At 43.0% G+C, this 27630-nt stretch overlaps 1 protein-coding gene across 2 annotated transcripts in view; it reads left to right on the top strand.

Annotated features, from left to right (window-relative positions):
- TTC29 (tetratricopeptide repeat domain 29) overlaps positions 1-27630 on the top strand; it is a 194274-nt gene that overhangs the window by 40597 nt on the left and 126047 nt on the right. For both annotated transcript variants that reach the window (XM_067551997.1, XM_067551996.1), the window contains exon 6: positions 23840-24025. In XM_067551997.1, coding sequence (XP_067408098.1) covers positions 23840-24025 — 186 coding nt within the window. The remainder of the gene's footprint in view (positions 1-23839; positions 24026-27630) is intronic.

Raw genomic sequence — 27630 nt, forward strand, 5'->3', positions numbered from 1 at the left:
TTACCAATCCACCAGACATCATATAGATACTCACTTCACAGTCTCAGCTCTTGTATTATCTTCCCTGGTTAGACAGACAGAAGCCCACAGACGGGCTGCAGAAGTGTACAATTTTGTACCCCATCTCCCATGGTGACACTGACTACAGATGTCTCCACAGCAGATTGGAAGCCCAATCTAAAGCATCTAGAAATTCAAGGTATATGGTTCTGGAAAAAGTCCTTCCTCTGTATTAATGTGCTGGAACTCCAGATGTTTCGACTGGCTTGCAGAGCCTTCCTACTGCTCCTGAAAAGAACCACGGTGCAGATACTGGCAGACAACATCTCTGCAACATGTTCTATCAAGAGTCAGAAGGTGCCTTCTTCCTAGGATAACACCCATCGCCCTTCATCCACCGGGACGAAACATCTGGTGGATTACCTCAGCAGATGGGTACTCTGCCAGCCAAGAGTGGTTGCTAAAGTATTCCATTCTCAATCCTGTATTCCACAGATGAGGCTCCCCCGTGACAGGTCTGTCTGCCACCAACAAGAACAACAAATGCATCCTTTTCTGCTCCAGAGCAGGTACCAAGCCCAGGGTCCCTCTAGGATGCTTTTCTCATCCACTGGTTTCAAGATCTTCTCTGTGCTTTTTCTCCCATCCACTTGGTGTCCAAAGTCATAAGAAAAACCAAGGAAGATGTGACTGCAGTGATACTTGTAGTCCTTTTCTGGGCCAGACAGTATTCGCGCACATCTCTACTGTATCTATCCACACAGCTGTTCATCTTTCTCCCCAGTTTGCCAGAAATTAGGACCAGTTTTTTGACCTAACAACTTGGAAGTTGTCTTGCTGAGCACATCAGACAAAATTGTTCCACAGAAGCTTAAGACAGCCTGATACAGAGAAGATGAGATTTTTCTTCTTTTCTTCACAACAAAATCTCAGCTAGAGCTTGATGAATGCTAGATTTTTCATTTTGTGGGAAAATCCAATCTTTAAAAAAATTTTCCATTTTGAAATGTCATGAATTTTTTTTTCAAAATTTCCTATGAAACAGTATTCCAGAAAAAATTAGTTTCAGATTAATCAAAATGTTTTGTTCCTATTTTAACTTTTTAAAAATTTATATTAAAAATATTGAAACAAAAAGTCAGTTTGCAATGACAAATTTAAACATTCAGTTCCAAAGGGTTGACTCTATAGAAACACTTCTGTCAATTTTTCTTTCAAGAAAAAAATTAATTAAAATAGACATGTTCCCATGAAATGTTTTGCTTTTGACAAATCAGCCTTTTGCAGTGGAAAATCATTTCATCAGAAAACTTTCAACCAGCTGTAATCTGAGCCCATTGCATGATTCTTTCCCCAAAATTCTGGATTACATCCTCCAGTTCAAACTATCAGGTTGGTAGCAAGTCTGTCAAAGTACATTTAGCTGCCATTTTAACTTGGCACTCTCCTGGTCAAACATACAGTGTTCCCTCATTTCACTGTTTCACAATTTCTAAAAGATGTCATTCATGTCTATCACTCTATGCAGGAGCCTCCCCCATCCTAAGACCTTAATTTAATTCTTATAGGCCTTATGGGACCCCCATTTTGAACCCTTATCCAAGTGCTGTCTTGACTGTCACTCCCAACCATTATCTTTATTGAAAGAGCTGTTTCACAACTGCATGTCTGACTCTTTCAACCTTCTCTTTCCAGTCATGTGATATCACGCTACTTGGCCGATACTATCATGATCCATTTGATAAGTGTTTTTGGATGAGAAATGATAATATTGTATTAGTTTTCTATTCTAGTATGAAATAATAAAACAATACATATTTTATTTCCTGATGGCAGGAACATATTTTATAAAAATGGAGGGGTATAACAATATGCTGTGGGAGATTTTTTTCTAGTAGTTACCTAATTTCTAATATTTTTTCCTTATGGGATTATAAAAGTTCACTATGACTGAATCAGCTATACTGCCTTTGTCATTGTCAGAATAATCTCAGTAAATTCCTAGATTTGAAAATCCAAGATTTTTAATCTATAAGAAAATAAGTCTTTTGAAAGTCAATCCTTGTGTGTGTTTTCTTGTGACACCAATGCATTTGATCAGCTTCTGACTGAGACAGTTATATAGAAATGGTTGTCTTTGTGCACTTCTCATTGTTATTCACTGGCAGGATAGTCACTGGAGGGTCACATTAAAGTTCATTCAATCAAAGCTGCGGCAGTAACAATAGTCAGCCTCAGGTCAGTTCCATCTCTTGGGATTTGTGGGGCAGCTACCTGAAGTTATTTGCATAATTTTACGTAATATTACTGCCTTGAAATTTTGTAACAAAGAGCGTTTAAAGGCAACCTATCTATATCTAGAGCTCTTTGCCCAACTGACTCCAACTCTTCTTTTCCTTTTCCCATTTTTGCCTTTCTGATAGTGTTTTTGTCTGTGCATATTATGTATCCTATGGTATGTTTCAGGGTTTTTTTACTTTGATATCATTAGTACATAATGTGTAGTGTTATATTCTTATACTTAAAAATCTTTTAATGACCAATATTTTTTATATATGTGAATATTACTACTAGTTTAAGATGGGCCTCTGCTTATTTCCTTTTCTAGAATGATCTTCAGAAGCCATCTGGAAAGCAATGCCCTCCTGTGGTACCAAACAGTTAGTGCCTGATTATAAAATGGCTATGTGGCCCCAACCATTTGAATTGCTTCCTTTCAAAAGCCAGTTGCAAGGACCTTTTCTCCATGCCCAGAGTCGTTTTAAGCCAAAATGCCGTTAATTTCTAGTGTGTTGTATAGTTAGTAAATTTACTTTTGAAGAGTTAGTTTTTGTTCTGGACCTACATACTCAAATCTTTTGGACATGGCTGATCAGGCCTTCAAGGATTTGGACAGATTTAAATGGTATGTATCATTCAACCTTCCTTGTTTCCAGAGGCTGGCTGTCACAGGATGATTGTCCTCTTTAAGAGGGAATGAGCTCCACTGCATTTGTGACTGATTACCTGCATCCCCATTGGGCTTAAGGGAAGGCATCTGTACCTTATAAAGGGAGAGACAGCAAGCGGGGAAGCTGAAAGAGGAGAGCTGTTGCTGAAAAAGATCAGGAAGGAAGCAGCAAACACAGGCCCAAAAAGGGGGCCTGTACAATCCCCTGACCTCAAGGGAACAGATTGAATCAGCAGAACCTGAGAAGGGCTGAAATCTGTGCCTGACAGCAGGATTGGAGCCAGAAAGCCACTCCTCCCTGAGGTCTATCTCCTTCCTAAAGGGACCAGTCACTCTGTGACAGTGGTATATATATACCTGCTGCTTGTTCTCACTGTGCTTGAGATTGCTGCTCAGAGTCAAAGACCTACACACATTGAGCCTGCACTGATAGGCAGTGGAAATCCATGCCTTTTTTACTGAAGAGATTTATAAATCCAGTTCCTGCATCCAACATCCATTGAGCTCCCTTTCCCTATGAATAGAGATAGCAAGTTACTTTCAGCTTCAAAGCCAGGCAAATTGAGGATGATCCCTGGTAACAAAGAAGTTTATACCAGATAGAGGTCCAGGGATCTAATACCAAAGTCTTCTGCAGACACTTAGGCCTCATTGGCATCAAGAATAACAGCTCAAAGAAGTGAGCCATCCCGGGCCAATTTCAGCTTCTAGGGACCCCTTCATGGGTGACAGAAATTTCTCAGGTATCTAAAATCCAGATACTAAGCAGATACCTATTGGTGTTTTGGTGTTGGAGATTCCCTTGGAATCAGAGAGCTTTGTTTCACTGGAGCAAGCCAACGTGAGTACTCCCTTGGTGCAAAGTCTATTGGTGTCAGAACCAGTCCTCTGGCACCATGTGTTCAGCCTCAAGCAGGTTCTCATTTAAAGGATGCTTTGGTTCCACTCTCAGCTGCCTTCCACAAAGGCACGAGAAAGAGAAGTGCTGAGGGGCCTTCAGTTCCCAAGTTCTCAAAAGTGTCCCTGAAGTGGAAGAGATTATAAGATTCAGGAACCATAAAGCTTAAGTTGCCTGCCATGGCACCACCATCTGGACATTATAGCGGAGACTCAATCAGGGTCTGAGTTCTGTGAATTTTCCAGGTTGGCTGTGGAGCTGACATCTCAAACAGAGGTGCTGTTCTCTCTCAGGTTCTAAAGGGAGCTCTTTCTCAATTTCTTCAGCCTCTTGAGGTAGCCCATTTCTGTGGGCTACTTGGCAATAAATCCTACTACTCTTCCTCATCCCTCTGATTCTCCCAGCACACCTAGGTTGTTTGTTTTCACCGCCACCTCCTCTGCTGCCCAGACTAATACTAGTATTTGCAGCATTGTCCTTTCCATTTGTCAGTATTCTAGTCTGTCTGTTTGAAGAAGAGAAGCGAAGGTAGATTTGTAACAACCTTCTTTTGATCAGCAGCAACAGTTTTGGTACAGTTGTAATTAGATGGAATATATGGGTGCAAAGCATCAAAGGTGTTAACAAGACCCTGTCATTGTCCAATATTAAACAGTGTCAAGTGCAAGGTTTGGTATGCAGAGACCTCAGCCTGTTTAGTACCATGGCAAAGACACCATTAAACATCATTTTATCCATGTATTAAAGATGAAGAAAAGAAGGAAAATCATTTAAAGCATTTGAAATATAAAGTATTAAGTAAGGCTGTCATTTTAACAACATCCATAGTTCCCTTTCCCTTTAGCTGGAGAGAGCTTTTAAAAGATAAAATGCCTTGTTTAACAGTCTCTTAGATGATATTAAAGATGGTAATAACTGTTCGTATGGAGAAAAGAGAAGAAGTTAGTTGAGATGGAGCTGGCATTGTTGCTGCATTAAAGTCTGATCCTGTTTTCAGGAAGACAAAACAAAACACATAAAAGGGGAGAGAAAAGAAATGCAAGAGACAGCTTGTGTCTGGTTTTGACTCTCACTTGCAGCCTCGATGCTGGAGAAGCACAGGCAGAGCACATGGTCTTATCACCCACTCCAAGACCTGGAAAACTTGTATCTGCATTGGGCTTTTTAGGCATGCAAACTTTCTTTGAGCCCAACATTCTGCAAACTGAGGATATGAACATCTCATCCCTTCTAACTGCCTGTTGATTCTTCTCTACCTCCAGAAGCTTTAGAATTTGAACTCTGTGCATGAAGAAGAAGGATCAGCATAGCTCTTTGGAGACAATGCATTCAAATTTCAGAGAACGAAAGTTACTTTGATTAACCCCTTTTAATCTTAAAACTCTTTACTCATTTGATTATCATATTTTAGAGATTTACTTTTTGTTGTGTACTTTCAGATCATGCTTCATGGAGTATCTTCCTCATGGGTACATATAAATGTATTTACTGTTAATTAAAATATCCCCCACATACCCAGACTTGTGCGTCCATCTTCAAATGAGGTTTTGATATTGACACATGAAACCTTGGAGTCATATGTGAGGATACTGTGAGATGGGGGTAATTTTGGAGTGTCTCTGTTTTAGTGTGTTTGAGGAGGTTCTCAAGAACACCCAGATATTGGGATGGATGGTATTTCATTTAGAGTAATAGAAATCTAAATACATATCGTTTCACCGCTAACATATGTAGGATCTAGAAACCCTATTATAGAAAATGTTTGTTGTTCATTAATCATGTTAATTATAGAATGCAGCCAACAATAACCTTAATCTAGAATGCAGCATTTAAAGAATTCTGATGAAAATTAAATAACATTTTAAAATCATGGAAATAAAAGTCTGCAAGTGACATTGAGAGATCATCAAGCCCTGTATTGAGGCAGGACTGAGTAAACCTAGACCATCCCTGATGGGTGTTGTCCAGCTTTTTTTAAAAAACCTCCAGTGATGGGAATCCCACAGCCTACCTTTGAAGCGTTTTCCAGAATTTTATTACCGTTATAATTAGAAAGTTTGTCCTAATATCTAACTAAAACTCCCTTGCGACAGATTGAGCAGATTATTTCTTGTCCTGCTTTCAGTGGATGTAGAGCGCAATTGATCAGTCCTCTCTATAAAAGCCCTTAACAAAACTGAAGATTGTTAAGTCCCTACTCAGTCTTCTTTTCTTAAGACTAAACATGCCCAGTTTTCATAGGTGGGATTTCCTAAATTCTTTATTAAATGTGTTGCTTTCCTCTGTATTCTCTCCAATTTGTCCATATATTCCTAGCGTGTGACACCCAGAACTGGACGGAATGCTCGAGATGAGGCCTTATCATTGCCGAGTAGAGCAGGTCAATCACCTTCCATGTTTTACATATGACACTCTTGTTAATTAACCCTAGAATTATATTAGCTGTTTTTGCTACTGTATCACGTTGTCTCACATTCAATTTGTGATCCACTATAACCCCTGATTCTTTTCAGTAGTTTTATCACCTACCCATTTATTCTCCAGCTTTTAGTTTTGCATTTGATTTTCCTTCCTAAGTGTAGTACTTTGCACTTGTCTTTGTTGAATTTCATCCTGTTGATTTCAGACAAATTTGTCAAGGTCATTTTGAATTCTAATCCTGTTCTCAAGTGCTTGCAACTCCGCCCAGATTGGAATCATCCACAGGTTTTATAATCAAATTCTCCACTCCATTGTCCCAGTCATTAATGCCCTTCTCCATTCATCTGGGACCTCATCCCCTCCTGCATGAGTTCTCTAAGGTAATTGTTAAAGGTTCTGAGATTGTTTCAGCAAATTCCTTAAGCACCCTAGGATGATTTTCATCATGCCTTGCTGACTTGAATACATCTAATTTATTTACATATTCTTTAATCTGTTCTTTCCCTATTTTTCTTTGCACAGTGTTTGTATAAGCATGTATATTTTGCAAATCGGCATTCATCAATGTTATGGATGCATTTCTAATACACTTTGAAAGAGGTAAGTGCTGTGACTATTATAGGTGAGCTGCTAGTGCCTCCTATTATAGTTGAGCAGCAGCTCTCCGGTAGTTAATCTTGTGAGAGTCAATTCCTGTTTAAGAGATGGCTTTTCTAAATTCACTAAAATCCACAAAGAAGTTAGTGTTCATTAAATAGAGAGAAGATGGATGAAAGTAAGCAGTTAAATTAATGTTATCATGACTCATTTTCTTCAGCCTATTCTGAACAATGGGACTGAGTGTGATGAAAGGAAAGCAAGTGGCTGGGTCATTTGATCAAGGGGTTTACTGATATCTATTATTCTCTTAACTATTTGGAGTCTTAAAACTTTTGATGCAGAGGTACTGGGGTCAGAACAATGAAGGGAAATGTGGTGGATGTTGTAGCAATGCTGGGAAACATGGAGGTTGGAAGGGTACAGGCTCTGTCTCTTTGCTTACCTTCACCTCATAGGGCTGTGCTCTAGCACAGCTATTCAGGGGCCAGCACATCCATAGTTGATTACTTTTATTTAGTGTAAGTGGTTACCCAAACACTATGTTTTTGAGGTAAGGTTACCCACTGGTGCCGCATGCCTTCCAGCCATTCTCAAGCATTTGAAAATCATGAAAATTAGAAGTTAAAGTATATGCCACCTCTACAACACAACTTTATCTCTGCCCTCTTTGAGTGATTCTTCACTATGCCAGTAACATACATACTAGCACTCTTCCCTTACAAATGCTACAAAATACTTCTAGAACAGAGTGTAAGAGCATTGTAGGACACATTTAGGCTTAAAATATCCATGCAAGGTGTCTGCTTCAGGCTGGAATATTTTTTTTTTAAGTTTCAGCAAAACCTTTTCAGTAGTTTCTCAGAACAAAGTTAGGGTAAAATACATTGTTTTGCCCATGTTAAAAAATTCTTATAACCATTTCACTGAGAAGCTCTAGCATTCCATGCTTTGGAGCAGGAACTTGAAATTTGGGGCAAAGGGACTGTCCTAGTACAAGGGATCTGCCTTTTGCTGCTGCCATGAAGTCCACATAAATTTGTCCAAGTTATGAGAGCCTGAAAAATTGTGGTTTGCAAATGCTCGGTAGAGATTTGTTACTTTGACAGTTATATTCTCTGAAGATTCCATCTGTACTGGGCATGTGCTTGCCCAGGACTGCAGGTATTGAGGACAGTCCCTGCCATTGCTCATTTTGGCAGCCAGGGCCTGCTGCAGTGCCAGGTACCTCATTCAGTGCACAGGATGGGATGGTTCTCAGGGATTGTGTTAGTTGTCTGTGAATAAGCCCAATGTGTGATATGGGCCTGGGAGTTGTAGTGGGTCACAAATTGAATATGTGGCAATAATGCAATGCAGTTGCAAAGAAAGCTAATATAATTCTGGGGTATACAGTATTAACATGACGGTTGTATGTAATATACAGGAGATAAATGTTCCACTCTACTTGGCACTCGTGAGGCCTCAGCTGGAGTCCTGTCTCCAGTTTTGGGGCACCACACTTTAAGAAGAATGTGGACAAATTGGAGAGAGTCCAGAGGAGAATAACAAAAATGATTTTAAAAAGAAGTTTAGAAAACCTCACCTATGAGGAAAGATTTTTTAAAAATTGTGAATGTTTAGGCTTGAAAAAAAAAGACTTGGGGGGGACCTGATAAGTCTTCAAATATGTAAAAAGGACGCTGATCAATTGTTCTCTATTTCCACTGAAAGTAGGACAAGAAGTAATGAGTTTAATCTGCAACAATGAAATTTAGGTTAGATATTAGGGAAAACTTTCTAACAATAAGGATAGTTAAGTACTGGAATAGATTACCAAGGGAGGCTGTGGAATCCCCATCATTGGAGGTTTTTAAGAACAGGTTAGACAGACATCTCTCATGGATAGTATAGATATACTTAATCCTCAGCACAGGGTGGGAGGGAGGGAGACAGGGACTAGATGACCTCCTGAATTCCCTTGCAACCGTGCATTTCTATGATTCTATTTATATAAAATGTGGTGGTTCTTCAAGTGCTTGCTCATGTCCATTCCCTTGTAGGTGCTTGCGCGCCCCGTGCATGGTTACAGCATGGAATATGAGGTATATGAGGCGCTGCTGGCCCTACGCCCCCTCAGTTCCTTCTTTCCGCCACTGACAGTTAATGGAACTGCGTTCTTGCTTGCTTCGGCAAGTGCCTCTTAGCTATAGCCTTTGTTGTTATAAGTAGTTAGATATTTGTTAGTCACTGTTGTAGTAGTAGATAAGGTAGTACCGTTAGGGACCTCCACCCAGCGTCAGGGTATGCCCTAATCTCCGGGCTTTAAGCCTTGTAAATCCTGCGGGAAGACCTTCCCGATTAGCAACCCCCACAAAGATTGTTTATAAAGGGAGTCTCATCGAAAGGCAGATGTGGCATTTGTCAAGGCGTTCAGACCAGACTCAAAAGGACCGAGATATCCATCTGAAGGCCTTGTTAATGGCCCTGAGACAGGTGTCGGAGCCGTCCTGCTCCCTTTTGGCACCAAGCACCAGGTCGGTGCAGAGTGCTTCGCCGGTACCAACTCCATCGTGGCACCGGGTTTCCTCTTCACCACAGAGGAAGAAGCCTAGGAAACAGCATCCAGCAGATGACGGCTCCCCTGTGCAGGAGAAGGCGAAGGATGCGGGGTTGAGCTCTGGGGCAGCTCAGAGCCAGTGCGTCAAGCAGCCAATGCAGGGGCAGGTTTCGCCTGAGGCGGTGAGCCCCTTCACAGAGCACCACTGACTCTGGAGAGCAGAAGGGGACTGCTACGCCTCGTGGTGCTGTCAATGCCAGAGGCTCTTCAGGTAGCAGCTGACCTGTTGGCCTGGACTGAAAGGGCAAGGAGTAGGGCACACGCATCAAGGGGAAAACCTCAGATGGGTTCCACCCCCAGTCGCTGCACACCTCACCAGACCCCTGATGCACCTCTCCACAAAGTGGGTCACCGTGGTGGAGAATGATCCTGCCGAGAGACCAATCCCCTGGGGCGCATTCCCCAGCACTGAGGTGGTCTCCGGGGATGGAGCACCGGTACCGGAGGAGCCCAGACAGCCCGAAGCGTCACTCACGATTGCTGGCACTGAGGGCAGCGGCATCGATGAGTCGATGCGGGTCCCACTCGGTATTGAGCAGACGCTCCCTATCTGGAGCCTGGCACCATTCTAGGTCACGGGCACCAATGAGTTTGCCCGTGCACGGGCGGCACAGAACCCGGTCAATGGTATTGCAGCACTTGCCCAGGGAAGAACCAGAAGCTTCAATACCAAGGGGCTCCTGGTCACTCAGATGCTGCTCCCACTCTTCCTCTTACTGCGGGTGGTCCTCCTTGCCGAGTCGGTCCAGGCAGCAACACAGCCAGTCACTGGATTCATAATCCCCATCCCCAAGATGTCGGTCAAAGGAGCGACGGGATAGGAGATGCAGATACCGTTGATCCTCCCCTCAGTTGTGTGAGATGGGGAGACGGTTGAGCTCTGGGCAATGCTGGTCACCGGCAGGAGGGTCTGGCGATTCTAGGGGGGAAGGACCTAGCAGCTTCCCCCACCCAGCCTCCTTGACCTGAAGGACAAGGTCCATGCCTAACCACCCCAGTGGCAGTACTGGAACCTGCGAGGGTCACAGGTGACCTCGGGACTGAACTCCCTGTTTCATCAGGGAAGCAATCGGGGCCCCAGCACCGCCGGCAGAGGCCCATGACTTTGAATTAGGGGAGGAGTCAGACCATATGGAGGGTACACCTGCACACTCAGCAGAAGTGCCAGTCCCACAGGCACCGGGTCAGTCATCCTTTTCCTCCCCAGACAAGGCACTGGTGGCAGGCCCATTGGCTCCCCTGGATGATTTCCGGGTGCAGCAGGATCTCTTAAAAAGGGTGGCCTCCAACCTTTCACTAGAAGCGGAAGAGCTGCAGGAACAGACAAACAACCTGGTAATGTAGTGGCTGCGGTGGTGCCATCCCGGCTTGCCCTGCCGGTGCATGAACTTGGCCAAGGGTGTCTGACAGACTCCATCCTTCCTGCCCCTGACCTCGAAGAGGGCGGAGAAAAAGTATTACATTCCTGTGAAAGGGTTTGAATACTTGTTCACCCATCCTGCGCCGTGCTTCCTAGTGGTGGAGGCAGCAAATGAAAGGGACAGGCAAGGACAATCTGGCTCAACCCTCAAAAACAAGGACAGCAAGAAACTGGACTTGTATGGGAGAAAAATGTATTCTACTGCCAGGCTGCAGTTCTGCGTCATCAACCAACAGGCGTTGTTAGGGAGGTATAATTATAACTTATGGTTTCCCCAAAATGCTTGATGGAGTCCCACACCTCTGGATCAGGCCCAAGACTTCTCCACAAGTTTGGAGCAGGGCAGGGCACTGGCCAGCCCGTCCGGGCTGCTTCAGATGCAGCCGACTCAGCAGCAAGGGCAATGGCCTTGGGGATCTCCATGTGCCATTGCTCGTGGCTCCAGTCGTCTGGTCTCTCCCAGGAGGTGCAGCAGTCCCTACAGAACCTGCTGTTTGACAGGGCTGCACTCTTCTTAGAGCAGGCAGATGCGAAGCTCCATGGTTTTGAAGATTCACAGGCAACTCTGCTCGTGGGTCTGTACATGCTGCAAGCTTCCAGGAGGCAATTTCGGCCCCAGCAGAGCCAGCAGCAGCAGCAACCCAGGCACAGTGCTTCAAGACCTATGTGGGGGGGGAGAGAGAGAGAGAGGAACGTTAGGCAGTGCAGGCAGGTCACCTGATGCTCAGGCGGTCAGCGGCACTCATTTTGATGGTGTGCACGAGGAGAGCATTCCAGCCTCGCATTTGGATCCTGCATCCCCACCTTTCCTGAACCGTCTTGCTCCTTTCCTCCCAGCCTGGGCCCATATAACATCAGACTGCTGGGTCCTGGGCACCACTAGAGGATTATATCCTCCAATTTTCCTCTCCTTCCCGTCCCTGTCCCTCTTCCGGGACTTCTCTCATGAGCAACTCTTCTTAAAAGAGGTGTGCAATCTTCTCATACTGGGAGCTGTAGAGGTGGTCTCACTGGATATAAGAGGACTGTGGAAACGGAGAGAAAAACTCTCTGATAGGTTTGGTTTGGGATGGGGGGGTTAGCGAGACAGTGATGATTCTAGGGGTTTGCTTAATCAATAAACCCTTTATTTTACAATAAACAATCCTATCCTTATAATAAAACAGTTCTATTTCTATAATAAACAGTTTCACAGCAAGCAATTGCACAGCACACAGTGATAGCAAAGGGCAGGAGAATTCCGTGCGTGAAAGGACATAATGCGCCACCCAAGACTTTAGCGTTTTGTGATCTCTCCTGGATCTATGCATGGCTGACAGCATGTGACACTAGGGTGCCCGGTTTTGGAGTTCCCCAAAGAAGTTACAAGACAAACACAACAGAAAACAGTTAATCCATACTCACAAACATTATATACAGGTATACCACGCTGGCCAAATTCAGTTGCCCTTTGCTTTAGATACTGCAGATGGGAGAGAGCCACTGTGAGTGATCAGTTCACAGCGAAGCAGGCTGGGGAAGATGCGTCAGCCCGCCAAGCCGACACGACCAGGAGATATGCAGGATGCCGCGTGGATTCAATTCCTTCTCTGCCTTCTGCCACCTGGGTTTGAACTTTTATAGTTTCCCCTGGTCAGCAGCCCCATTGGTTGCTATTTGCTGCATGACCTTCTAAGGTCATGGCTTGGAGTTTAGCCAACCAGATGCTCCTGATTTCCGGGGCAGGTATGAACCAGCCAACCAGGTGATTACAATTATCCCGAGCAGTTGCTGACCACGCACCAGCAGGTGAGGTCACTTCATTTCCTTATAAGGAGACAGGTACATGCGGCTCGTGCTGCTGAGTCAACACTCCCTAGGCTGCCTCTTTATCCACGGGGGGGCCAGTGCACATGGCGCTGCAGACGCCACTATGCGATTTTTGTCTCCACAAGGATAAGGTTTCTACTCCCGATATTTCCTCATTCTGAAGGCCAAAGGGGGACTCAGACCGATCCTGGACCTGTGAGGCCTAAATAGGTACATCAGAAGGCAAAATTTTTTCATGGTTTTTCTGGTGTCTATTATCCCCTCCCTGGATCCAGGAGGCTGGTATGCTGCCCTCGAGTTGAAGGATGCATATTTCGTATATCATTTTTTCCAGGTCACAGAAGGTTTCTCAGATTTGTGGTGGGGGGGTTCCCACTACCAGTTTACAGCCCTCCCGTTTGGCCTATCATCTGCCTAGAGGGTGTTCACAAAGTACATGGCAGTGGTGGCTGCATATCTCAGGAGTCGACGGGTACAGATCTACCCATATCTGGATGATTTGTTGATTAGAGGCAGGTCAAGGGCTCAGGTCCAAGCCAGTCGGGACCTCGTGCGAGCCACCTGTCACTGGCTGGCCCTGCTAGTAAATGAGCAGAAGTCTACTCTGGTGCCTGTATAAGGGATAGAGTTTATTGGGGCAGTACTCGACTCGACGCAGGCCAGAACGTTCCTGCCACAGGCTCGGTTCAAGGCTATGTCCGGCCTAATCAGGAACCTCCAGGCCTTCCCCCTTACAATGGCCTGAGTCTGCATGCAGCTGCTGGGCCATATGGCAGCATGCACTTATATGCTCTGCCATGCCTGCCTGATGCTCAGACCGCTGCAGCTATGGCTGGCCTCAGCTTATGTCCTGAGCAGGCACCCTGTGAACAGGGTTGTCACGGTGCCCACACAGTTTCTGGCCTCCCTAAAGTGGTGGTTAGACCCTCGGACGGTGATGGAGGGAATACCCTTTGTAGACGGGGGCCTCACAATGACTCTAGTGTCAAATGCTTCGGACCTGAGATGGGGGGCACACATCAGCTCCGGTTACAGTACCTAGGGGACCTGGTCAGAAGAGGATCGGGGGCTCCACATAAATGTCTGAGCAATCCGGTTAGCATGCACGATGTTCCTTCCCTTCTAGAAGGGCAAGGTGATTCAGGTCCTGACGGGTAACACCAACACGATGTACTATATCAACAGAGAGGGCGGGGACTCATCCCTCAGCCCTCTGTCTGGAGGCGGTGGGTCTCTGGAATCTGGCGATGAGCCACAATTTTCACCTGGTGGCCTCTCCTCCTCCCTGGTATCAAGAATGCCACAGTGGACCGGCTTATCAGGTCTCTCCACCCGTCAGTCGCTGACATGATCTTCCGGAGGTGGGGGTTTCCCCAAGTGGATCTCTTCACCTCCAATTTCAACAAAAAGTGCAGCCAGTTCTGCTCCTTTCAGGGGCAGGATGAGGGGGCCATGTCAGATGCTTTCCTCATTCCCTGGTCAGGATGGTGGGGGGGTTGCTGTACACCTTCCCTCCCATTCCGTTAATACACAAGATCCTATTAAAGATCAAGAAAGACAAAGCGAGGGGGTCATCCTTACTGCTCCTGTGTGGCCCAGGCAGCACTGGTTCATGATGCTTCTAGAGCTGTCGGTCATCCCTCCCCTGGAGCTACCAAGGTGGCACGACCTACTTTCCCAAGACCAGGACACCTGCACCCAGACCTGGAGTCCCTCTACCTGACAGCATGGAAGCTGAATGGCTGAGCTTGGAGGAACAAGTTTGCTCCTCTCAGGTGCAGGAAGTAGCAGGAAGCCCTCCACGAGGTAATCATATTTGGCCAAGTGGAAGAGGTTTACTTGCTGGGCCACAGCACGTCAGATTACGCCCCACCAGTGCTGATCCAGGTGGTCCTAGACTACCCGTTGCACCTCAGACTTGAGGCTTCGCTAACCGTACATCTGGCTGCCATCTCAGCCTTCCATGGCCCGATTCATGGGAGATCTGTTTTTTCTCATGCCATGATGGCAAGCTCTATCCTCAGGTCAGGGATCCCATCCTCCCCCCGGGACCTGAATTTGGTCCTCTCTAGACTCACAGGGGTGCCATTTGAGCGTCTGGCAGCTTGCCCACTTCTGCTACTGTCATGGAAGGTGGCCTTCCTAGTAGCTATCACATCGGCTAGGAGGGTGTTTGAAATCAGGGCTCTCACCTCAGAGCCCCGCCCTATATGATTTTTTATAAATCTCACCTGACCTTCCTGCCCAAGGTGGTCTCACAATTCCACACCAACCAGGACATTTTTCCTGTCAGTGTTTTTCCCGAAACCGCACGCTTCCAGGGAGGAAAAGATGGCATATGCTGGTTGTATGCAGAGCCCTGGCTTTCTACTTGGAGAGTACGAAGCTGTTCCATAAGTCCCCGCACCTGTTCATTGCGGTGGCTGAAAGGATGAAAGGCTTACCTGTCTCGTTGCAATGAATCTCCTCCTGGATAACCGCCTGCATACACTTCTGCTATGAGCAGGCAAAAGTTCCACTTCTGGGCAACATCACAGCTCACTCCACCAGCGTGCAGGCGTCTTCTGCAGCATTCTTGGTGCAGGTGCCCATGCAAGACATATGCAAAGCTGCTACATGGTCGTCGGTTCATACCTTTACCTCCCACTATGCTATTGTGCAACAGGCTAGGGATGATGCCAGATTTGGTATGGCAGTGTTAGTCAACCAACCTATGAACTCCGAGCCCACTTCCAAGGTACTGCTTGCAAGTCACCTACAATGGAATGGACATGAGCAAGCACTCAAAGAAGAAAAGACGGTTATTTACCTTGTAACTGTTATTCTTTGAGATGTGTTGCTCATGTCCATTCCATGACCCTCCTCCCTCCCCCCCCCCCCCCCCGGGTCCCTGCTGTCGGAGTTGACGGCAAAAAGGAACCGAGGGGGCATAGGGCTGACAGTGTCTCATATACCGTGCTGTGTGTGTGGGCCTGCAGGGGGCACCGAAGCAGGCCCTATGGGATCTGCTCAGGAGAAAAAATTTCTGTTAACTGTGCACACGTACCTACAATGGAATGGACAGGAGCAACACATCTCGAAGAACAACAGTTACAAGATAAGTAACCGTCTTTTTTTGTGTGTTGACATTTGTATGCATATCCTCTTGGAAGTGTTAGTAAATTTACTTGTAATATTATTTAGTTTAACTGCTCATCACACATTTTTTGCTGTTTATCTATTCAAAGAATGGGCTTTTGCCAGTAACAAGCATTAAGTTCAGTCTTGCACTGTGAAATTTGAATATCTTTGTCCTGGAGTAATAATGCAACATTGCATAATTTAGTACATATATCGGTATCTCCTACATAAAACGTCGCAATACAACTTTTATACCACACAATGTATGATCATTGGTCAGAAAAAAATAATGGCCACTTTAGATTACTTTTTATTATTGGTTTCTCTAATCTATAGTGTCAATTAAGCAAATTATTACAACTTGACCATTTCTAGTTGAAATGACTAAAATCTTTATCAATTACATGGAGCTTAATAGTTCTTTATTCAAGAATAGAAGAAAATACTGGACACTGCAACTGAATTTGCCTCACATTATTGCAACAAAAATTAGAGTAAAATATTAAGTGAGGAAACAAAATGATTGGGAATGAACACAACAAAAGGCACAAGAAGCTTATTTGTGGTAACCAAAAATCAAATGAATCTATCAGAAGAATAAAAAGAGAAGCAGTGAGTTACAAGTGCTAAAAAGATCATTCAGACTTGCAGAATTTTTTGGCCCAAAGAAAATAACACAGAAGAGTCTTCAAATGAAAATTCTGTGTATTTTAAGGGAAAGTTGATTATGGAATCTTAGGACAGAAAACGTGGAATGTAAGAATGGACATGAGAAACATGAACAATTAATTTTCTGAGAAAACAAACAAATGGAGAAGGCTAACTTAACTTGAATTAACAAGAGGACAGAATTGCTTAAGGGAAGGGAAGAGGGTTTAATTGTCAAAAGAAAAATGTATGGGCAGGAAGAGTGGAAGAAAAGAGTTCATAATGGCTTCAGAAAACATTAAACAAGGAAAAATCCGCTCACGTTACTCAAATTGGCCAGGATCAGATAAAAAATGGGAGAAGTTAAAGCACTAGTTAAATGTGTCAAAGATGGCAAGAAAGATGAAGAGCTATGAAATACTTAGGAAAAGTCAGAACAGGGAATAGCATACATGAACAGAATAAAAAGGCTTCTGGTATACGCGACTTGCTGAAGTGCTTCATCAAAGTTCACTTGTGGTAGTAAAGAACTTAATCCTGTCATAAGATAGTACAATGTGCTTTGAGTACTTTATATTAAGAAATATATCATTCAAATTTTGATTTTGAAATGAAAGAGGTAAAAATGGTAAGGCTGTGGAAATGATCTCTCTTCTTGGTTAGAACTGAAGGGAGGAGCTGTAAATTTTCTGCAGGATACTCTTCAGAACAATCACTGATAATGTTTTGTTCAGACAGCCCAACTGACTGATATGAAAGTTATCATTTGCAATCCAGATATTTGTTCTGTACAGAATTTTGACTTTTTTTGTTTTCCCCTAGAGTTTCTTTAGAAAAAATACATTGTAGCTGGAGTTTCCCTGTTAGATCAGATATTATGAAGGCTTCAACATAGAATTTAAAAATATGTTGATGTGGTATCCAGGTTTGTAAGCAGTAAGGAAAGACTGGGCTCCAGGAGTGAAATCCTGACCCCATTGAAATCAATGGGATTTTTTCCATTGACTTCAGTGGGGCCAAGATTTCACCCAAGAGTTGGTATTTTCCTTGTTGAGAGAGAGAGAAATGAATGCAGGCTCAGGGTATCTGTTCCTACTCCTGCATGTAGATCCTGTCTTTGCTTTGAGCACAAAACGTAATCAACTCTAAAAACAACAGCAAAACTTGCAAAATAGCTGTGTTCACACCTTCAGCTAGCCAACAGTTTCTCTCAACAAACACTGTCTGTCCTGCTGTGAGATTATTATAGCTGTGTTATTATAGCTGTGTTGATCCCAGGATATTAGCGAGACAAGGTGGGTGAAGTAATATCTTTTATTGGACCAACTTCTGTTGGTGACAAGCCATACAGAGCTCTTCTCTGTGTGGCTCAAAAGCTTGTCTTTGTCACCATCAGAAGTTGATCCAATAGAAGATACTATCTCACCCACTTTGTCTCCCTGCTGTGAGATCTGTCTTAACCCCTCTAAGAACATGTTCCTAGGCCTTTACTGGGGTCTGTTCTACACTCACAATGTAGGTCAACCTAATGCGGCTTACGTTGACCACATACAATATGCGTCTCCACTGGCATGTCAGTTCTAAATGGCCTAAATGGTGGTAAAATTTGACTTAATAAAACCATCTCCGCAAACCGCATAGCTCTTAAGTCAAATTCTATGGGTCGAATGAGCGTCAGTGTAGGCAGAGTGCAATGTAAATCAACATCATTGGTCTCCAGGAGGTATCCCATAATGGTCTGTTTTGAGTGCTCTGGACATTTGCACTCTGCTGCACCATGACCATGTGCAGAGGAAACAGCCTGAGGGGTGAAGAGTCTGTTCTGGCTCAGCTCCGAGCCAGCAAAAGAAATTTAGATATCTATGAGAAGATATTGCATGGCATGGTGGAGAAGGGCCACAACAGGGACGTGCAGCTGTGCCACATTAAAATCAAAGAGCTGAGGCAGGCATATCAGAAAACTAGGGAGGCGAACAGTCGTTCTGACTTGTCACCAAAGACATGCCGCTTTTATGAGGAGCTGCATGCAATTCTCAGTGGTGACTTCACCACTGTTCCACCATGCAGCATTGATACCTCCGAAGAATACTAGTCCAGGATGAATGAAGAGGACTCTGTGGGTGAGGAGGATGAGGAGAACAGGGGGCAGGAGAATAGAGTATCCATTCTCCCTAGGAGCCAGGACCTGTTCATTACCCCAGAGCAGCCCATCTGGAGACAGGGCAGTGTTAGTGACCAAGATGCCAAGTCACTGGTGAGTGTGTATAGCAAATTGCATTTTTGTGGTTAAGTCCCCAGTCCAGCTTCTTATTTGTGGGAAAAAAGGAGTTTGTGTTTTTGTGGGGATGGGGCTTCCTGGGTGTTGGTACACTTCAGCAGACAGTTACCCCCGGAACAGACTATTTATGTGCACAGGGATGCACCTATAATCCTCTGTGGACATCTCCAGGAAATTTTCATGTAAGTACTCTGCAATCCTTTGCAGCAGGTTTCTGGGGAGGACAGCCTTATTTCTTCTACCATGGTAGGACACTTTTTTTCCTGCCACTCTGCTATAAAATGAGCAGACATCATTGCAGAATACAGCATAGCAGTATAAGGGCCAGGTCTGTACCCCAATGTTTGCAGTAAATCTTCCCTTTCCACCTGTGTTACCCTCAGGAGACTATTATCACACATGATCACCTAGGGAAGATGGTGCACGTTTACAGTATCCAAACAATATAGTCACTGCCGTGGATGGTGTCCTGGGCCCCAACACACAGACAATTCCTAGCCATGATATTGTTGGCATGGATGTTGGGAGTCCGAGAACGGGTGCCCCTATGTTTTCTCCAGCGACACTTCACCCACACCTTCCTCCAATCCCTTTAGACCACTCCTCCCAAACTGGTCTTTGGCATGGTAAAGGGTATCCCAATGATCTTTCTCCTTGGTTAAGTGTGGAGTGGGGAATTTAGTGCTACAGAGACTTCCCTATAATGGATGCAAGGGCCACTTACTTACCATATCTGGAACGGCACTCTTACCTGTGCAATAGGTACTGATTGTTATGCAGGTCTGACTTTACCTTGTGAATATGAAAGGGAGTTCTTTTTACATTGTAACATTTCTCTTCCTTCATGGGTCCAGCTAACAATGGCAACTTTGTGCTTTGCTTATCTTACAGTAGACACCTCGGCTTTCACCCCAGCTTCTACTCCCACAGAGCGCCTTTCCCATATTAGAAAGCGAAAAAAAAAAACTCGGGATGACATGTTCAATGAACTAATGAATGCCTCCACAGCTCCTGACACAGAGCTCAGAGCTTGGATGATGTCATTGTCAGAGAAACTAAACATGGACATGGAAAACTGAAAATCAGTGCGTGAGCAGGAGCGTGTTATGAGGGATCAGTTTGACATGCTGAGGCATCTGATAGAGCTCCAGGAAGAGCAGTAGCAGGACAGATTCCCTCTGCAGCCCCTCCAAAATGCTCAACCAACAAGCTGTTTCTTACCAGCCCTCACTCCCAAGCACTCTAGGAGGAGGTTGAGCAGGGTGCAGTACGTGTTCCACTCTACGCTGATGGGGGGAGCAGAAAGAGGTGACGGCCCCTTTAAGAACTGGGAATGTGCGTGCTTTGCTGTTCACACAGTCACGTGTTGCTCTGGATAGCCAAGTAGCCTTATGAGAATGTTAAATTATCTTCCTTTTCCCCTTTTTAACGGATTACCAATAAAACTGTACTAGTTTAAAAAACATTATTCTTTGTTCATTGAGAGCTCGGGGATTGTCATCAGGAAAAGAAGGTGAGGGGACCGATGGTGCAAGGGTGGGGAATTGGAAGGGAAGGCATAGCACTGACAGAGACATACATTACTGCAGTTCATTGCAAAAATGAGTTTTCAATGCTTCCCTGAGGTGCAGTGCTCCAGGTTGGCTCTTAGCATTGCACTGGAATCTGGCTGCTCAAAATTTGAAGCCAGCCTATCAGCCTCCATGACCCAACCCTGTGGGAACTTATCCACCTTTGTTTCACACACATTATGGAACACACAGCAGGCAGAGATAACAGTTGGGATGTTGCATTCACTGAGGTCTAACCTGGTGAGCAAACTGCGGCATCTTGCCTTTAAGTGGCCAAATGCACATTCCACCACCATTCTGCACTTGCTGAGCCTATTATTGAAACGCTCTTTCTTGCTGTCCAGGTGCCCGGTATAGGGCTTTTCATTAGCTAGGGGAGTAAGGGGAAGGCAGGATCCCCAAGGATCAATATTGGCATTTCAACATTGCCAATATTTATTTTTTGGTCAGGGAAGAGAGTGCTTTCCTGCATCTTTTTTAATAGACTTAAGTTCCTAAAGATGCGCGCATCATGCACCTTTCCAGACCACCCCACACTGATGTCGGTGAAACGTTCCCTGTGATCCACCAGGGCCTGCAACACCATTGAGACATATCCCTTTCAGTTTATGTACTCAGTGGCAAGGTGGTCCAGTGCTAAGATAGGGATATGTGTGCCATCTATTGCCTCGCCACAGTTTGGGAACCCCATTGCGGCAAACCCGTCCACTATGTCCTGCACAAGCAGAAGTCTATTAATGACCTGGCACGCTTGCATCACAGCAGTTCCCACGATGGATTTACTGACTCTGAATTGATTCCCAACTGACCGGTAGCAGTCTGGGGTTGCTAGCTTTCACAGAGTGATGGAGCAGCAAGTGGCCACTGTCACAGCAGGTCTCAAACAAGTATTTATGCATTTCAGGGCTGGGGACAGCTCTGCACAAAATTCAGTGAAAGTGGCCTTTCACATACAAAAGTTCTACAGCCACACCTTCAATAACAATGTGATCCTACCAGTCTGTGCTTGTTTCCTGGCACTCCACTGATTGAAGATGTTACGTGACAGCCTGCAGCAAATGGGAATTGTTTCACTGTATGGCTTGTAGCAGGGCGGCTTCAGTAACATCACAATTTTCTGCGCTACGACTCCTGTCTCAGCCTTGAAAATATTGCAGGATAAGTCATGAGGTATTTGTGATGCTCACAATGATAGTGCACAGCTAAATGGGCTCCATGCCAGTCCGGCAATGGCATGCTCACAGCAGAGACGGGTTTCGAAAAATGGTGCAAAAAAATGTTTATCTGTTTTGAACAAGGAGGGGGAGAGAGCAGGTTACATCATGAGAGGACATCAACCTTCCCAAAAGGCACTGCGGGTAGTTGCACTGTGGGATAGCTACCCACGGTGCACTGCTTTGATTATCAACACAAGCGTGGCTGGCAGGGATGCAAACACCTGATGCAATGCATGTGGTGTTATCACAGTCCTCCGACTTTGTAAATTTGGTGGGTGAAAGTCAACTGAAATGAAATCAACTTCACACCGCAGTGTAGACCCTCAGTCACAACCGTATAAACAATATATCAATCAAAATTACAATAGCATTTTAGTCAATTGTCCAAATTCATCTCTGGCTTAAGTGGAGACATATTCATTGCCTTATGTCAGAATTAAATTTGACCCAATATTTTTGCATCTGTAAATTAGACTGAAGGGTTATATGTTCTGCTAGTTACTTCTGTAGACCCTCTGAGCCCATGAGAGAATAGGTGCTTCAAACCCCCTGTAAGGGGAGACAATGTGGTAATTATCGTCAAAGTTCTTCAGTCTGATGCTTCTAAACACCAGATCATTAACCCAATTCAGCAGAGCATTGGGATAATCTCTTGTGATTTTTAAATGTACTCTTTTTTTGATGGGAAATCTCTCCTATTTCATATAAGCTGTAACTTTCAGCAATAAATAATACATTTGATAATATATTAACACTCCTTGGATTTTGGACTTGCAGCTAGCAACAGTTTAATTAAGCTTCATAAGGTGTCCAATGTGCTACTACTTAGGTTGCTGAGAAGCTGAACAATGAATTACATTTGCAGTATGCTTATAAATTTTAGGGCAAGATTATGACGTATTGTTGGTTTGTACATGTGGAGAAAACATACTCTCTGGGGCTGCTACTTGATGCTTACTTTCGCAGGTGGGTGGAGAGTGGATGGAGCCCTTAACTGGTCCTCCCATCTCCCAGCATGCCATTAGGAAGTAATCTACTATTGATAAAGAGCAAGAGCAGACGGTTTTCTCCTTTTAAGCACGTGGATTTGGGATTTGAGTCTCATTTACTTTCCAGTGCTACTTTGTGGGCAGCACCTCTATGCTCTCTCTCTTACCCACAGCAAGATATAAAGTTTCAGTCTTGCCATTAATTTGTAACACAGTTTCTAAGAAAATAGAAAGGTACATGAAAACTATTAGCCTTTTTAATTATTCCTTTTTACTTGTAGTGCTTAAAATGGCTATGTAAATAGTAAAAATTAGTTAGAATAAATGTGTTTGGAGGATTTTTTCAAGTAGGTGTTATTGGTTTCCTTGTTTTCCTTTTACCTCCTTCACCATAACTGCTAAAAGTATGTTTACGCTGCAATTAAAATCCCGGGGCTGGCCCATGCGAGTGGACTCAGGCTCACAGGGCTTGGTCTTCAGGACTGTTTAATTGTAGAATAGACGTACAGGTTAAGGCTGAAGCCTTAGCTCTAGGACTCTGCAAGGTGGGAGGGCCCTTGAAAAGTCTACACTGCAATTAAACAGCCCCTTAGCCCAAGTCAGCTGGTGTGGACCAGCCACGAGTGTCTAATTGCAATGTACGCTAGAGTGACCAGATGTCCCGATTTTCTAAGGACTGTACCAATATTCAGGCCTTATATAGCCACCCATTACCCCCACCCCTCATCCCGATTTTTCACAATTGCTATCTGGTCACCCTAGTGTATACATATCCTTAGACATAGATAGTGATTCTCTTTCAGGCTCAGACCCATTCTGAATCCTGTCAATGCCTTAGCAGTCTCAATCAGTGGAAATTGTTTGAGTCATAAAAAGCACTCCCTTCTCCTTTAGTGGGAGTGTACTGATCCAAACTCTGACACCTGCATAGCAATGTGTTATGTTTTCTAGTGTGCCATTTCGGTAACAGGTACTGATTTTACATAATTTCATTAAATATATTTTGGTCTTGTATACAGAAAATAATATTCATTTATTTGTATTCCTGCCACAATTCATTTTTCAGTTTTGCTTTTATTTGACAGTTTATCCCTTTTCCTTAGTTTATATTTGTTTAATTGGGTATTCATTTAAGAGAGCTTAACTGTATGTAGATGAATGGTGCACGGTAAACATCATTTTAACTGATATGTTTATTATGCATTAACTACCACTGTGTGAAAATATATCTGATTTTATCAAACAAGCTTATCATCTTGAAAGTTAATATTCCATTGTTTTGACTGAGCTGTAAATTTTTTTTTTTTTTTTAACATTTTAAGAGTACTATGAGGAGGTATACAGTAACCAACTTAATTTGGCCTACTGCTTCAACAACCCTGAGGAGAAATGGTTAAGGAATTACTTTTATGAACAATGTTTTCGCACTGCTCAGCTGATCAAAATCGATGGTGGGAAAAAAGAGGCTGAAGCACATGCAAATATGGGCCTCCTCAATGAGGAACAAGGTAAGTAATAGTTTATATTATTATATCAAAATGTATTTCCATTTTCACACAGTTAAATTTTGTTCTTCTGTATCTAATTACTCCGCACAACATTATACCATACTATATTATTTGATGCTAAAATATCTGCGAGTTTGTGAAGTTGTCATAATTTAAATTTTTAGATCAGCAAATCTACATATTGAACAGTTCATCGGCAAAGACAGAATTTTGCACCCCATTGATATACCAGTTGTTGCTTGAAGGTTCTCATTCAATCTGAAAACAAGACATAGGAACAGAAAAATCATTTCTTTATAAACAAGGACATTCCCTTGCTTGAGATTACCTCCTTTCATCACATGCTGATTATTCAACTTCTCACTGGCTGATGTTGTCCCAGACTGTGAGCCTGTGAAATCAATGAGAAAGTATGTTAATATAAGCAACAATTAACTCATTGCCACATTTTAAAAATTGTGTTAATTTTCATGGCAAAAAGGTTTGGGTTTTTAAGATGGGCTGTGTATGAAAGAGATTTCTCTATAGAAATCCTGCTTAATACTGGAAAGGAAAAACAATGAGCAAATTTTTCTCCACAGGTAATTTGTTCAAATTTAGCTTCTGTTTCTACTTGCTAAATGAACTTGAGCTGTTTATGATTTCTTCAAATGTATTTGTTGTTTGAATATATTTACTTTATGGATTGACCACAGATATTCAGACTTTGAGATATATTGCTTCAATGTGACTGACCATGTAAGTAACAATGTATTGTTTCTTTTCTCTGAATTTATGAACAAGCAGGCACTTCTGGCATGAATCTTTGTGTATATAAATTTGAAAAATACTTTCCACAAAAAAAATTTTCTGGTAAAACTCAATCATTCCAATGTTAACAGGAAAAAAAAAAAGGGGGGGGGGGCCCCACAGGTATGGCAGAAGTTAATTTGTTAAAAAAATTCAGAGGTATATTTGAAGAAAATATTTGAGATATCTGTGTGATGTTAAATTGTGTTATTTGATAAATAGAATAATAGAAATGTCATGTTGGAAGAGACCTCATACAGTCATCTAGTCCATCCCCTTACACTGAGACAGCATTAAGTATACTTAGACCATCCTTGACAAGTAGTTGTCTAATGTGTTCTTAAAAATCTCCAATGATGGGAATTCCACAACCTCCCTACGTAACCTGTTCTAGTGCTTAACTATCTTTATAGCTAGATAGACTTTCCTAATATCTAACATGAATCTCCCTTGTTGCAAACTAAACCATTTACATCTTGATCTACCCTCGGTGGCTGTGGAGAACAATTCATCATCATCCTCTTTATAATAACCTTTTACATATCTGAAGACTTATCATGTTACCCCTCGGGTAAAGTCTACTTCTCTAGACTAAACAAGCCCAATTCTTTCAACCTTTCTTCATAAATCATGTTTTCTAAACCTCTTGAGGTTTTTTTGTTGATGTTCTCCTATGCACTCTCTCCACTTTGTTTACATCTTTCTTAAAGTGTGATGCTCAAAACAGGACTCATCATTCTATTTTAGGCTTTACCAGTGCCGAGTAAAGTGGGACAATTACCTCCTTGTGTTACTTATGACACTACTGTTAACATATCCCAGAATAACTTTTGCTTTTTTTGCCACAGTATCATATTGTTGACTCTTATTCAATTTGTGATCCAGTGTAACCCCCAGATCCTCATATAATTAAAGATTATCAAATACAAATGAACAAGAATGCAGTCACTGCAAGATCAAGCATATAACTAGGTTTAATGTAATGTTCTGACTTTAAAGTGCTTAATCATACAACTGCAATATTCTCATAACTTAGTTTTTTCCTAAGGAATTTCCTAGGTTTCTAAAAGTGAAACTAGATTTGTATGGAGGAGGAACTCTGCGTAGGAAGGTTTGCCCTTTTATCCTGCCTGTCCAGTGTCTTCAAGACAGACACCTCTAGCATAAACCATATATATTGTAGAGAGACTCAAAGAGGGAATGCAGAGAAGACAATGGGATTGCAGGAAGAGGTTTTAAACTGTTAGGTTAAAAAAGGGTGGGGACTGAGGAAGAAGGCTAATGGAGTAGAAGGTTTTTGGGGATGGCTCTGATTGGGGCTTTCTTCCTTCATCTTGTCACTTAGTATGTATGTGTGGGAGATTAGTCACATTATTTTTAATAGTGCCAGCAGCAATCACCTGGGTTGTGAGCTGATGTATATTATAGTGTACAATTGGGGCAAGTCATGAGACCCTCTTCAGTAGCAGGGTCCAGATTCTATAGTTTACACAGAATCCAGTTTTCATCTGGATGAAATACTTGATCCAAATGTAGCCAATGATGACCAGGTAATTAATTTGGAGTGAGAAACACCTAATTAGGTCAACTGTCAGTTAGAATAAGATGGTTCGAACTGTTAGGGTTTTTTTAAGCCTCTTCATCTAGTCCTTCAGATATTAAAAAATAAAGTTGTTTTAAGAAGGAGCATAAAAGAAAGTTTCTAATTATTTATACCTTCAAAGGCTCTCGTTGAGTGTGGCTCACTTATGCACCTACTGCATAAACTCTCTTTAAAATTTCCTTCCTTTATGATGCATTACATAAATGTATTTGAATACCATATTCTCAGCTGGTCTATATCAATATAGTTACATTAATTTCACTGATACAATTATTTTAGTTGTAATATGAAATATTGTATATTTGAAGCCAGTAATGCAAGGATTAAGGTACAAAAATCACAAAGTAAGGCTCAGTATGATCATGTTTATTCTGAGCACCACAGGGCTCTTTGAGCTTGTCTTCCTTGACAAGGTACATAGTAAACAGTTTTTAAAATAATTTTATTAGTTCAGTTAATCATTATTTCCTCTATAGTTGTAATTTGTATACATATTGAAAAAGCGGTGTCTCATTTTGTGCAGTTTTTCATCATTGAGTCACAGGTTACAGGATGGATTCCATTCCAGCCAGGTAAATAAGGTTTTGTGCATCATGGTTGACTCTTACCCTAAGAAAGGACAGTTGTTGTCACACTGTATTTTCATTTCCCATACCACGTTTTGTTAAAACATAACATAAGACATACTGGGTCAGACCAATAGTCCATCTAGCCCAGTATCCTGTTTCCCAACAGTAGCCAATGACAGATGCTTAAGAGGGAATGAACGGAACTGCAATTATCATGTGATCCAACCCCGGTCATCCAATCTGATGATCACTTTGATCAGGCAATCAAAGGCTTAGGGACACCCAAGACATGGGGTTGCATCCCTGACCATCTTGGCTAAAAGCCACTGATGGACCTATCCTCTATGAATTTATCTAATTCTTTTTTTAACCCAATTAAGTTTTGGACTTTGCAACATCTCCTACCAATGTCTTCCACAGGTTGACTGTGTGTTGTGTGTTCTATGAAATCATAGTATCATACAAATGTAGGGCTGGAAAGGACCTCAGTGGTCATCGAGTCTACTCCCCTCACACTGAGACAGAATTAAGTATATTTAATTCAGTAAAAATCTCAGTTGTTTTATTTATCTGAAGTGCTGCAGAATCTACAGTCTGCTGCACTGGAGTGCCACAGAATGCAGACTCTTTGCCATATAACTTAG

The sequence above is a fragment of the Emydura macquarii genome, unplaced genomic scaffold, assembly GCF_026122565.2.
Source record: "Emydura macquarii macquarii isolate MOO-44397 ecotype Brisbane River unplaced genomic scaffold, CSIRO-AGI_Emac_v2 contig_1363, whole genome shotgun sequence".
Classification (NCBI taxonomy): domain Eukaryota; kingdom Metazoa; phylum Chordata; order Testudines; family Chelidae; genus Emydura; species Emydura macquarii.